Raw genomic sequence first — 14,848 nt, forward strand, 5'->3', positions numbered from 1 at the left:
TTTCCTTTGTATGTGTCCAGTGATGGGCAGAACAGACCAGAACACAAAACATGGAGCTGCTTGACCAGTTTACCACTGGAGTTCAATGACCTACTGCTGCAACATTACAGACCAACAAATGTGTACATCTCTCTCAGCGCCTCTCTCTAAAACACAGGAAAGAGAGAGAGGCCCCAAACAGTACCTGTGTGTAGAATAATCCTACAGTGTGGCGAGCACCTGTGTCTGCAGAGGGATCTAGCAGCACTCTGTCTACCTTTGTTTCGGGAACAGCGTGCTGATGATGTTTTTGCTCAATCCACAGCAAATGTTTACTCTCTATGATTGTGTTCTACTTTTTATTGGATGAAACTGCATCATTCCATCTTAACTACTTGTAAAATACTATCTATCTTGATATGCATATGTCTGTAAGTGTGTATTCACTTGGTTATAGAGACCAAACCAATCGTCTTGCCTTATATTCTAACAAGTTATTTGAAAAGTAATGGGGATGAAGGCGTTGGTATGAAATTGCAAACTATATAAAATAATACACGAGTACACAAAAATGTATGTAAAAGTAACAATCAGTAACCAGTGTCACAACTGTTATATAGATAATCAGTTGGTCTGTTGACAGAAAAGGTTTTGGCCATAAATAAATAGAATAGAATAGAATAGAATAGAATAGAATAGAAATACTTTAGTAATCCAAGAGAGAACGTTTTTAAATATATTTAATTAAATTAATTACTATTGATTTACCATACTGAGACTTTTTCACAGGCTAAAATTCTTGAACTTATTCTCTTCCAACGTGGACATTTAGTGCTCACTTTAATACTTTAAAATGTTGATTTGTAAAGAATAATATACAGATTGATTTTATAGTCTTTTTTTCCCCAGTAGGATCACAAACTTTCAAAAACTGGAGACCAAAAAACACAATTATTCACTGTAAAATTATAATATATGGAACTTGTTCATTTGACCTAATTAAAGCTGCTAATAAAGTTTTCTCACATTTTTGAAAGGACTTTAGTTAGTCTTGTTTGCACAAAGATAGTATATTTGAGCAGTTTGTTTGGTCGGATACTGAATATTACTGCTTTTAAGGACTATCATTTTGCAAACTATAATTACTATAATAATCAGGCTAAATAATGTATTCTGATGTTTCTAGAAAGTTCATAAATGGTTTGTTCAGCAGATCTCGGATTATTATAGCTAGTACAACAGTGAATATTCTTATCTCATAATTAGTGGTTGAAACAAACCTTTCTAGTATCCCTATCTCCAAATCATGGGTGTCAAACTCATTTCTGTTCAGAGACCACATACATGTTGATCTCATAATAGCTGGACTATGAAGCGTTGGAATTTGGAAATTGTAAGCATTAATTTTCTTTTCTTTACAAAACCTGATATGAACAATGTGAGCAAGCTCGTGCAATCTGAAGTTTATCTGAGAAAGATTCTATCAAGACCTAAGTTGGTGAAAGTCTGTTACTTTATTCGCCACGTAACTTCTGCAGACCGGTGTGAATGATTACTCGAGCATGCATTATGCAATATCATGCATCATGCAATATGGTATGACTTTCACGCTAATATTAGTTACCGCAAAATATTCTGTATTTTACTCTCCATTACCATTGGCATTGCTGCGATCTACTGTGCATCTGGACCTCACTATTAAAACAAATGATGTGTTCCATTGAATTCTATGAATACACGCCAGCTTCTTTTAGAACTCGCCGTGCGGTTATACACGTCGCAGGATCGGCTCCCTTCGCTCGGCTCATTCCGGCTCCTTTCGGAGAGAGCTGCCTTCGCTCGGCTTTTTGCGGCTCTGACCCCCTGTTGCTCGGTTCATTCCGGTTTCTTTCGGAAGGAGCTCCCGTCGCTCGCCCTTTTCCGGCTCTGAGGTCCCGTCGCTCGGCTCTTTCCGGCTCGGACCTCCGTTCGCTCGGCTCTCTCCGGCTCCTCTCGGAGCTGTTGATGTTGGGTTCGTGCCGCCTCTCCCAGACTGCTTTATGTCTGGCAGCAGAGACCATGCGCGGTCGCCATATTACGGAGCAGCCCTCCCCTCCGGTCCCGTCACAGCACAGAGACACAGCAGCGGTGCAGGAGGCTACATACTGAACGAGGCTACCGCCGGGGAGGACCAGTGATACAGCAAAACCAGGAGCCAAACCGGGATCCAGTGAGATGGATTTAACGCTTGTGCGCAGCTGATGGGTGATCGCGCTCGCTCTCACATCGCCGTGCAGCGGACATAAGGTTTCCTCTTTGGTTTTGTTTTCTTGGAGACAAACGGAGCAGTTTGAACGCCTCTCTGTAGTCTGTGTTTAGCTAGCCGGTGATGGAGACTGGCAGCTAGCTAGCCGACGATACTCCTCTTGTCAGGCTAGCATTTAATTACACCGATAACTTACCGAGCAGCTGCTCGGCTCTTCGTGCGCGGTTTCACTGCAGCAAGGCATCTCGTTACAAAACGCACATAATGCCAGCTTATGTTTATTAAAGGCGCAGACGGATAACAAGCGCTCGTTAACCGGTGAAGTACAATCAGCTGACATTAGCTGGCTAGCTCCCTTTTGCCTCGCTGCCTCTCACTGGATCGCAGTAAATCGTGCGTGAGAGGCTGTAAATATTGGCACAACTTTGGCTGATATTTGAGAGCAGCCGCCACGCGCTTGGTTCAATTGCTTATTATTATTATATATATATATTTTTTTTTGGATCGTCTGTTAAACACAGTTTTGTCAAAACGGCGACCCTAACGAGCTGCAGCCTTATTGCATACTGTCGGAGACCAACTACCGCCCGGATCCTCTCGAAATGCATCATCCGGACCCTGCAGAAGACTCTGGCAGTGGTAGGAAGATGGCGCATCCGGCTGTCTTTCACAGGAGAGGCAGCAACACCGGCAGCGGGAGCGGCTCGGCACTGTCAACACCGGCAAACCCGGTGGTCAACAACAGCCACGTCTCAGCCGATGATTATCAGTCCTCAATGCTGATTCAGTGCCAGCCTCCTGCTGGTTCATCCTCCCCGGGTCCCCATCATCCCCACAGCCTGAATCTGCAGCCCCAGCCCCAGCCCGCGCAGCCGACTGGAGCTCAGATTAAAAAGAAGAGCGGTTTCCAGATCACAAGTGTGACTCCTGCACAGATATCTGTTAGTACCAACAACAGTATTGCGGAGGACACGGAGAGCTACGACGACCTGGATGAGTCCCACACGGAGGATCTGTCTTCCTCTGAAATCCTGGATGTGTCTCTCTCCCGAGCCAATGACATAGTTGGGGCAGAAAGAAGTTCTTCAGAGGAGACTCTAAATAATTTCCAGGAGGCTGAGACCCCCGGAGCTGTCTCCCCCAACCAGCCCTCACACCCCCATACCCTGAACCAGACAAAACAGCACGGTGGGACCATGGTGAATGGGACTGTGCACCATCACCATCACCATCACCATCATCATCACCATCAACACCCCCATCATCCCAACCATGCCCAGGCTTACTCTTCTTCCGGCCCTGGGACCACTTCATCTGCCGTCACTTCTGGAGCTTTACCCTCCATCACCCAGAAAATGCCTTCTAATATGGGGGGCCCTCATGAGAATGTTTCCCAGGCTGTCCCTTCAAGTGTTGTTGCTCAGCCCGGAATTGTTGCCCCGGGATCTGTCCCTGGAATGCACAGCTCTGCTCCGGGCACTACAGTTAACATAGTTAATCCCCAGACCAGCAGTGTTAGTAATGTGAATATGTTGAGCTCTGCCAATGTGCCTGTGAGAGGGGGGATCAGCACGAGTGCTAGCAGCAGCAGTGGTGGCTTTCCTCTCAATGTGATAAGCAGCAGTGGAGGGGGAGGTGGCGCTGTTTCTACTGGAGGTAACCTTATGACCGCCGCTAATGTTGGCATGATCCAGCAACACCAAAATATGAACTCAAACATCACCATGACTACCACAACTGCTGCTGCAGCTGCTGTTAGTGCCGCTGGAGGCATGGGACTCCCCGGTGGGATCCAAGGCAGAATTGGATCAGCTGTGCTGCAGCCTGTGAATGCTCCCGTTACATCTGTGGCCACAGTTCCTGTGTCATCTGCTCCCGCCATGCCTGCTCCAGCACCTGCAGCCACTACAACCAGCTCTCGCTTTAGGGTGGTGAAGTTGGATTCTAGCTCTGAGCCCTTTAAGAAAGGCCGATGGACATGCACCGAATTCTACGACAAGGAGACCCCAGCTCCTGCCCCTGGTTCATCGGCATCTGATGCTGCATCTCTCAGCAACCGTCAATTTGTCTCCGAGAGCTTTGCTGGGACTTCAGAGAGGGAAAGCACAAGTGGTAGTTCAGTGAGTAGTACCATGAGTACATTGAGCCATTACGTTGAGACTGTGTGCAGTGGAGAGGTCGGTGCACCTCATGTGCCCCAGCATGCCCAGGATTTTGCTTCCCTTCCTCAGGGCTTTCAAGGAATCCTCCCGAGTAGCTCCAGCATAGGGGCATCACAGACACAATCTCTCATGCACACCCAGGATATCAACCATCCTCATGTGAAAAATACTGTTGCCCCTTCTGTTCTCACAAACATTAACCAGCCTGGACCTGTCCCAGGCCACCAGACCACCATTGGACTTCCTACATCTGGGGTGCCCCAACAGCATCTCACCTACGCACAGGCTGTCGCTAATCAACCCCCAACCTCCTCACCAGGTCTCGTGGGAGTTCAGCATCAGAAGTTGGGCTACGCTGCTCTGCCACAGCAGGCTTCTGCTACCCCTCAAGCAACCACAGTACAGATGAGGCCCCCCGAGTACACACAGACCCAGCAAGGCATGCCCCAGGCTGCTGTTGCTGCTTCTCAACCGCTGTCCAACCAAGCTGGGACAGCATCTTCTGGACAAACTAATGGACTTAGCCAGATGATTGGAGGTCATCAACAGCCACAGACACTTCTCCACACTCAGGCCGCCAGCATGCCTTCTCATGTGGGTGTGGCAGGTCATGGCCAGCAGCCTCAGAGCCTTCCAAGTCATCTGGATTGCCAGCAGCAGAAGCCACAGTCCCTCCTGACTCAAATCCAAAACCCAAGCTTGAGCACACAGTTGCCCCCTACGGTCCACCAGAGCCAAGCCTCTGCACCAGGTGTGCCTCCTCCCAACGCCCAGAGTGATCATCAGTCCCAACCCCAAGCTCATAACACTGGGAACAGTGGTCGGATGCCTACACAAGGCATTCTCCACAGTCAGGCATCTTCGGTAAGCTTGACCCAGGACCACAGCAGTGCCCAGGCCCTGGCTCATGCCGCCCAGGCCAGTGCCCTCTACGCTAGTTTGCCCAACTTTACCACCACTCAGCTGCAGGATGCTCAGCGGCTGCTCCTCCAGCATCAGTCGGCTCTGTTGGGGTTGCCCAAGCTCACAAGTGTGGAGGCAGGATCTGGATCCATCACTGGCCAGGGTCAGGAAACTGAGGGCAACAGCGCCACCGCCAGTGCCTTAACTGCACCAGCTGGTCTCAAGACTGTCGATGGGGAGGAAGATGGGTAAGAGACATTATTCCCTCATTTCACTTTGTTTCAATGACTGTTTATGTTTTGACTAGGTAACAAAAGTAAAGTAAATTTCCTGGAAGCAATCTATGTTAAATGTGTGTAAAGTGTAACTAAGTGCTCTGAATCCTCGCCGATTGCTGCAGCAGATGTGAAGGAAGACAAGTGTTATTGTTTCCCCAGATAGCTGGCCGCCAGCAACCGGTCTGCTGTGTTCCGTCTGTCATCTGTCAGCGGGACGCAGAGCAGGCTCAGCTGGACGTGACGTCGCTTGTCTTTATCAAGTGGCTTCAGTGATTCGACATTTTACCTTGAATGCGCGCTTGCTTAGAACCCCGGCTGTCTGCCTTACAGGGCACAATTTTCCGCTGGGTGCACAGTTCGCTCTGTGCTCTCTCTCAGCACTTTTTGCTGTTGAAAAGCAGGAATCACTGCAACAGTTGTGTGATTATTTAATCAGTGATAGAATTTGTATCATACAGATTCTGTTAGTATTACAGTCCACGCTAAAGACTGGACAATTTACCTTCTTCTACCTTTGGATGGAGTGATGAGGAATGCCAGGTGATTTGTTTACATGGAAAGGGAAGCGCTTAACTGTTGTTTTTTTTTTTTTTTTTTAACCTCACTAAAAGGTTATTGATTTGGTTGAGAGCTCTCCCCATCTGCTGAAAACTGAAAACCCTTTGGAATGTCCTCAAAGTAAGTTTTAAGAACTAATTTTGAGGCTGGACAGGAATTTTAATCACCTTGCAGCAGCAAGAAATTGTTCACATTTCAGTCCCTCCTAACAATCCTAAGCCCTTTTTTTCTGACTTAAAAAATGTAGAACATGAATGACTTCCTTTTAGCTTGTTTCACTTTAAACCACAGAGGAGAGACAAGTAGAGCTCAGGATAAGAAAGGTGAAATTTATTTTTTTTTCTATTTCTGTCTGTGTGCCGGTCAGTCAGGTGGATCGTGAAGGATGACTTCTATTATCACATGACCTTTAACTCCAAGGAATGTGAAATCTATGTGGGATCCGGTGGATTATTGTCTTTGATAATCAGCAGGATGGACGCCGAACCGAAGCCCTTGTTACAATTGAGAAGATGGTCTCTATAACTCGCACTCGCAGTTCAGCTTTGTCTCGTTTTCCCGCCGTCACGGTCGGAGTGGTGCTTGACGGTGTCAAAACTTTGTCGTCCTCACTTGTTTCCAGTGGTGAACTTTCCCTTGCGGAGAGTGGTGCAGTCACAGCAACTTGAAAACACACGCGTAAGAGCACACGTTTCTCCTCCTTGTATTTGAAAATGCACAAAACACCCACTCACTCAAGAGGACCATTGACTTATTTTCTTTAAGACCAGTTAGAAGTTGGAATCTGTATGTAAATTACATCTCATTACAAACTTGAGATAAATATCACACTGCGCTAAATAGCTTTTTGACAGCTCATTACCCCTCAGTGAGGCCAGGCAACTCTTCACTGAAGGTGCTTCACTCACAAGTGTTGCTCTTACATCATGACTGATGGTAATTCAGGGCAAACCTCACTTGTGAATATTATTCCAGCATATAGTGGGGTTTTTTTTTCTGGCTGCGCTACATACTGTTTATGATTCATGATAGTGAGTGTGATAGTATAAACTGGAGTCTAACTGTTCAGGTAAGTTTTATATTTAACCCCCCAAAATTGTGTCAATTCATAGTGAAAATATTTTTAGACCTGCTTTCCTTTTTTTTCTTTTTGTGTCATTTGGATTAAGTGGCAGATCTGAAAATATCCCAAGTTTGTGTACAATGTTTAGTCAACTAAACTAAGCAATCCTAGTTGAAGCAGTAACCAAATAACAAGCTTGTGCTGCCAAAATCCTCTTCTTTTGGCTGCTTCCTTTCGGGGTTGCTACTGTGGGTCATGTGATCCAAAAGTTTTATTTGTCATAATTTGTCAGGTGCCTTTAATGAGGCACTCTGTGCATTTTGGGGGTTAAGGGCCTTGTTAGGGCCCCACAGTGGTGACAGCAGTACAATCAAAACCAGCTAATGTCTGGTCATAAGCTTGCTTCCACAACCTCCGTGTCACCATATTTATCTAAGTATAATTCGGGTAAAGTATAATTGTAAATTGATTTCCCTTTAAGTGTGGATTCAGGGCGGAGATCCGTGTGTTGTATCGGTGGTTGTACAGCTCCCGTGGCCGTCTGTGTTTCTCCTGCCAACACATTTAAAGCTTTTAATGTTTGGGTTTACCAGCCCTCATAAATCACCTCCCGAGGCATGACTGTGAAACAGCAGGCTCTCTTTACAGTATCACTTCATGTGTTTCTCTCAGCGTGTGCGAGGGAGCCTCTGAACGAGGGAGGGTGTCGGTTGCTGTGCTGACAAGTCACTAATGGGATGCGTCTGAGATGGGCGGGTATTCTGTCCGTGCCAGACCACTGCTGATTGACTGCACCGGCTTATTGGCCATTAATGGTGATTTAGACTGAAGCACCAAACGTGGTGGGGGAATTCTAACTATTTTGAGAGCGCTCTATTAGGATCATGTCGATTACATCGCGCTTGTCTCCTTGTACTGTATATAAGCTTGTCAGTTGGTTGGAATTCAGATCTTGTTTAAGAGTTTTTTTTTCAAAGTTTTAATGTGTGATGAGGCTGGTTAGCAGAATTTGTTGGATTTAATAACGAAGCACTAAAAAGGTTTTATGCCAACCTTTGTTTATCAACAATGTGTCCCATTTAGAAGCTGAATGACTGAAATGGGTTGATTTTCTTTAACACAGGCTGAGGAGTGAGTGTTCTGTTTTTGCTTATTGTTTCTTTATAACATGATATACTTGTGATTTCTGATTTTCTTTTTTAACAAGTTGCTTACTGAAGCTGTTAGTACATCGCCTTAAACGAGGGCGTGGTCATGCCTTTGCAGCCGCCTGAAAATGCAAAACTTTTAAAAGGATTACATGTCTTAGCCCCTCGCCAGTCTTCTGGAAGTTAATAGAATATGTTGAGTGATAACCTCCAGAGTACTGCTCCGTGTGCATCGTATTTCATGAGCATTCACTCACCAATGTGGTTGTTGGAAGTTATGATTAAAGGCTTTAAAGGACTTTCAAGACACACTGTATTTTCCGTGACCTTCTTTAAAATACTTAACTATAAATTTAAAATGTTTTTTTTTTTTTCAGTTTTTAAACTAGTCAATTAATTTCAATGAAAATGTTCACTATTTAAAAAGAAATCAGTCACGGGTAGCCTCCCTTTTTCATCTATCACTTTATAGTATTCGCAAACGTTTGTTACAAGGAAAAATAAAAAAAAAAAGGACTTTTGTAGACTAGGCAAGAATATTGAAGTATTTAATTAAATACATCTGTAATGATGTTGCTGGAGATTAGCTCGCACTTAGCTCAGCATTGCTTTTTGTTCCAGTAAAGTTCCAGGCTTTTATTTAAGGGATTCGAGGTGATGTTAACGTAAAGTTTTGTCTCTTTTAAAACTATGTTTAGCCATTTTGCTCCAATGTTAAAAGTGACATTAAGTATTGTGTTTTATGCTGGTAACCTATTAAAGATTCCACTTCTGATCATGACACGATTATCTTGCTATTTGGCTGCAGTCTAGTTTTTGTCACCTTGCCTCCTAAGTTATATCGGCTGTAAAAAAAGATGTAAAACATGAAGAAGAGCTTTATTGCAGTTTTAAATGATTCCTTGTGCCTAAACCAATTTAATTGGTTTATTCCTGTTGGCTATTAAACTGTGCAATTTATTGGTTGTTGTGACTCAACCTAAACTGATGTTTTGGGCTACCTGCTGAGTGTGTATTTGCTGTCATGGGAATCTTGCATTTAATTGTGGGGGGGGGGGGTAAAAAGGACACCAAAAAAGGTTTTTGCTGAAGCCAGTGCTGTACCAACACCATGGCCTGAGAAGGCCAGTATTTATTTCTTAATTTTTTTTTCAAACGAGGAGATATTGGTGGTCCGGACACAGTCCGAGTGTGTGTGTGTGTGTGTGTGTACGTGTTTCACTATGTGAAAGCTCAGGGGAATGTGGGCTGGCTGGCAGCATGATGGCTATCTCTGCTGCTGGCTGCTTTGAATGTAATCTTGCCCCTGGCAGTGCAGGGAGCCGCTGTGTGCTGGGCCTGTTTGCTCATTGTGTGGAGATCAGCGAGATCCCCAAAATTCACAACACACAGCGGAAGTGACCCAAGCTGACCCATCCCAACTTAGTAAAGTCTGCTGAAGCCGATTTTGGACCACTGAGCAGACTGAACCAGATGAAACCAGATCGAGCAGAGACGCTCGCCGCGCCAGTTTTGGCGAAACCCTCCCCCCGTGTCAATCGTCATGGGGGGGGGGGGGGGGGGGGGGGGGGGGGGGGGGAGTATGGAACTGTTTGTTGGAAAAGTTAATGCAATTGACTATCCCAGACATGTTGTCGCTTTAGAAAACTTTGCATCACATCCGCCCCTAAAGTTTTTGCAGATTCACAAAAGTTGAAAATGGCGCATGTTTAACCAAAGCCAGATTTCTAAAACTGCCTTTATACACTTTGATGCTAAATGTGCTAAAAAGGGATGTTTCTGGCGACTATTTGTACTGTTTACTAAACACTCGAGTCTAGTTAATTCATTTTAAATGCTGAAAAAACATCAAAATCTAACACAACTGAAAGTTTGACGATTGTGATTAAAAGCTTTAATTTCAAGCTTTTAATCACAATCATCAGTCTTCAGATAAATGTAAGGCGCTCTGTGACATGTAGTGCTCCAAATGTTTTTTTTTTTGTCATGATATGGTGTATTCAAGCAAATCGTTTTTAAATTACCTTCATGAAGCCTCATTTTTAATGAAGGTTTCTTTCATCCCGTCAAACTATCTGGAAGTGTTTAGGATGTGGCCGACACTTGGCACGCACGTGGCAGTAATCGTTTAATCACACTGATGATGAAATTAATTACTTGTAATATTCCCTGCTAACCTCAACAAATCCCCCCAGCTGCTCTAATCTGGGATCATTTTTATATCCTGATGTCTGTCCTCTCTGAGGGGGAACGTCCTGCTCCGATGTCGGTGATTAAATACCGAGTGAGGTTTCATTGGGAATTCATGCTCCACATGCAAAAGTCATCTATTCTTGTTGTTGGACTTCAGTTAGAGATTCTAACAATTGGCGACGTCTTGGTTGGTCTTCGGAGGCTCAATGTTGGCCGTATCCACGCACAAGCTGTGTGTCATCAAAGAAACCAAACATTGTTAGTTTGCTGGAGCTTCTCAATGTAAAATTTCCACTTATTGGTTGTAAAAGCATTAAAAAGCTGTCAAATTGCACAGATCAGTAACATTCCTTGAAGTTGGAACTGCATATGTTTATTGACAAGGGAAGGTTGAACTTATTAGAATAAATATCCAATAAGATAAGAAGACGGAATTATTTTGGAAAGTCATAACTCCTTATCGGGATTAACAATTTCTTAAGTTGTCGTGTGTCTTCAAAGACACATTCACATTCAAGATAACTCCGCTACAAGTCCAGTCAGTGAAATGTTATGATTACATTTTAAAGTGATGCTAAGAAGTCAATATTAAGGCAATAGCATAGCGCATCAGATATTTCCAGCTTTTTAGGTGTGAAGATAAGATGGTTGATTACATCAACTGCTGGTGTAAGAAGTTTTAATTGCTTCTTTTGCTCCACAGCTCTGAGATTTTAACAAAGCCGCACAAATGTTGAGACATTACTGTTAAACCACTGCTTCCAGATTCAGTCTTTTTTTTTATAGAACACCTTGGTTCTATCACTGAAGTGTTCTGCTGCTGCTGACGCCTCCCCCTGCAGATCCCCCCCCCCTCCTGTCGTCTCTCCTGCTGCTTATTGCTGCGGTCTATGCAGATGCACCATTGATTCAGTTCGCCTCAGCCTCCTTCTTGCTGATGGTTTATTTTTCCATCAATAAACAGGGTTGTTTCACTTAAGAGTGCAGTAGGAAAACTAATGGCCTGTAATGGATGATAATGGATTGTGTTTTTAGCGTGCCTTTCATCTGTGAGGAAACTGGCCTCCCAACCTGAACGCACTCTAACGCACTCACACGTTCCCATGATGGTCTAACCTTGATGAAACCGGCTCCTGCTATTTGTTTTCTTTCTTTCTTTAATTATTTTTTTATTTTAATACATTACAGTCAGAGGAAGTTACATTGATGCTTGAAATTAATTTGTCCTTTTTTTTTTTTTTCCCCCCATTTTGAAATTCCACTGTGGGGATATAGTTCAAAGACTTGAGTGTCTTTTATTACCATATTAGGTGAATATTCCATAATCAAATACCAACACTGAAATATTTGATTTGTTAATGTCTTTGCCATGTGATTTGTTCTTCTAAATTCGATAGTGTTCTTTTCAAACGAGATAATTGAACAATAAATGAATGGAAACGACATCTTTTGCAGTACAGTGTTTTATGATATGTATTTTATGGACGTGATCCCTGAACTAAAATGTGTTTGACACCAGCAGAAGATTTTAATGAGTTTTTAAGAAGTTCTAAGTTTGCTTTCCTTTTTGTCTCTTGTCTGTAAGGAATACCTAGTCAACGTTGAGTCAAGCCGTCGGTGAATCTCTCAGTGGATGACTTTTTGTGTGATAGTTAGTTCCTGGGGTGTTTTTTTATTTTTATTTTAGTAAAGAATAATTCAGTGTGCATGTCTGAAATGAAACTGGCAGTTAACGGATTATCGTGTCTAATCCGAGGTTTCATACGTTGATTGGTTGTAGCGATTACACTTCAGTTCATTTATATTCAAAGTGTGGGAGTTTTTTGGTTGGATGCTGGACTTTTAATGCTTCCCACATGAGATATTACTGGCAATACCTGTGAATATTTAAGGTTTACATGATAGTTTGCTCCTTTTGAAAATGTCACACTGTTTGTCTTTCAGTTACAAGAAAATCTGTCCCCAAAAATGGAAGTTTTAATAAGAATACAGTAGTTAATAGTTTCCCCCCACTCATAAAACTGTGGTTTAATTAGTTTCACAGTGAATGCCACGGCGCCTCACAAGCCAAGCTATGTCTCACGCCTGTTTATCTCTCCTGTTTGCTGATACGGAGCTGACATCATCTGATGCTGAGCAAATATTTGAAGGTAGTTTGTTGGCTTAGTTAAAGATTAAGTTCAGTAGAGCGGTGTAGAAGCTTTTTGACCTCTTAGGTTGGTGGTAAAGTTGAAACTCCTCATCAAGTCTTAATTCACGGTGTCATTGAGTTACGATCACAAGATAAAGGCCATTGTCTGTGTGCATACTGTATGTATTGTGTATGTGTTAACTGAACATATATGATAAACAAGTATGAATAAATGTGTAAAATGGAATACAAAGACTCTCGCTGGAGCATCAGACAGTAGAAAGACACCTACAGTTATAGTAAAACTAAAAGAAACAACTTGTATTTATTTAACTGTCACACATTGAACTCGACCAGGCACTCTGTAGAGCGCATACTTTTGCCAACGCCACATTTGTTTGCGGAACCGAGTTTGCATCGCTAGCATGTTAGCCGTTAGCTCATTTCGATGGTAACTAGCCTGTCAGGTAGCAACATCACCGTGTGAAGCATTGAGCATGGAGCGTCTCCATGGCAACCGATGCTGACCTCCTTTAATCTCCTCCATGAGGTGCCTCTCCCATTCGCTTTGTGTGGGACATTTTTTGTCTCGTACTCATTTTTGGGATTTATTCCGAAACAGCCTTTATTAATCTTCCAAAATGTAATTCCTTGCTCCTTGAATGATACAACAAATCATCCCTGAAAATGTCATGCAATTCGGTAGTTTTTGTGAAGTGTTGGTAAAATACATACATACATGCAGGCGAAAACATAACCTTCTCGTCCAACTTAATTTGTCGACCAACTCTCGTTGGCGAAGGTAAATATTGTATGTATGACACGAAGAGATGGTGATACATGAAGTTTCATCCTCAGCCACAAATGAGTGTTTTCCAGCTTTAGTGGTCTGACACTGTCATCCTCCCTCCCCCACCGTCGACCCCTAAACATGCAGACAATGTGCTGAATCATGGCTGGCATTCCTGCAGCCCCAACACTGTCCAGTCAGCTTCAGGAACACACACACACGCACACACTTTAGATGACTTTGTCATCAGCTTAAGGGTTGCAGCCTTTCCGTCCTCCACGTGTCTCATTCGTACCACCTTGTTTTCTTGTTGTTGTAGTTCAGTTGGGTTTGTTACGTGTCTGCTTTCTCCCTTCTCCGGACCAGAACACACAGTCATTGTTGGATGGAGGTGTAATTCATAATCTGTTTAACAGAGCTCCTGAATAGGTGCAGATAAAATAGCTTTTAATGTAAGTGGATGTCAAACACCAATTTATGAGCTGCCGGCAGATCCTGCAAGGCCCATGAGAGCTGCGCACGTGAGCCAACTGACATGAATAGTTGACTTTAAGAACAGAGGGAGTCCTGTGTGCCGAATGCCGGACCAGCATCAGCTAAATCTTTTTCATCAGGGTTAAGATGGAACTGACTTGCTGTAAGGTTTCTGATTAAGACACAAATTATTAGTGTGCCTACATGAAAACCAACAAATGTCTATTTTCAGAGGTTTGAAGTCCAGGAGTGAGTTCAATTCCTCAACAAAAGAAATTAAGAATGGGGTTTCTTCTAAACACAAGTGTGTAGATAAGTGGTGTCAAACATATGGTCTGCGGGTCAAAACACTCCTGCCAGATAATCCAATTGGCCCACAAGATGACCTCCATTGGAAAAACAGACCTTTTTTTTTTTCTTTTTTTTTTTTAAAGATCAGCACAGATAAATCACCACTGAGACCCAGAATTGACCTGTAGATGGCAGCATCGCTCGTGAGCGATCCAGCTCCCTTATCGCTAACAAAGGAGCGTTGGCATCAAAGTTATATTGCAGAAGTAAATACAAAGGCTGCAGAAATGTGTTCTGACAAGCAATTGGTTTGTCCTACATTAGAGAGAGAGACTTTGGCAGACAGGATTTCACATTGTTTCGAGGAAAAACAACGTTTTAATTGGCATTTCATATCTGCCCACTTTCTTTTTCTCTTGGGATTTTGTTGCAAAAGAAAGTTGAAAGACGTGATATTTTCTCAGTATTTTGCACCAGAGGACATCATACAAATTGTTACGTGTTGAAATTGCATTAGTTTTGCTTAATTTTCAGCCTGTAAAAATAGTTTATTGAATGTTGACTTTTACAAAATGTAGTCTTTGCCCTGAAACTAACAAGTGATTTAGAGTTGCTGCTTTTGTTACTTTACCT

General features: G+C 43.3%; 1 protein-coding gene across 1 annotated transcript in view; it reads left to right on the top strand.

Moving 5' to 3' along the window:
- Positions 1-2,826: 2,826 nt before the first annotated feature.
- Positions 2,827-14,848, top strand: part of LOC308118964 (TSC22 domain family protein 1-like) — a gene marked incomplete at its 5' end in the record, with an annotated part of 28,070 nt that continues 16,048 nt past the window's right edge. Inside the window, one exon of the mRNA XM_080478700.1 lies at positions 2,827-5,537. Within this exon, the coding sequence (XP_080334826.1) occupies positions 2,827-5,537 (2,711 nt within the window). The remainder of the gene's footprint in view (positions 5,538-14,848) is intronic.

Source organism: Lipophrys pholis, assembly GCF_963383615.2.
Source record: "Lipophrys pholis genome assembly, chromosome: 13".
Taxonomy (NCBI): Eukaryota; Metazoa; Chordata; class Actinopteri; order Blenniiformes; family Blenniidae; genus Lipophrys; species Lipophrys pholis.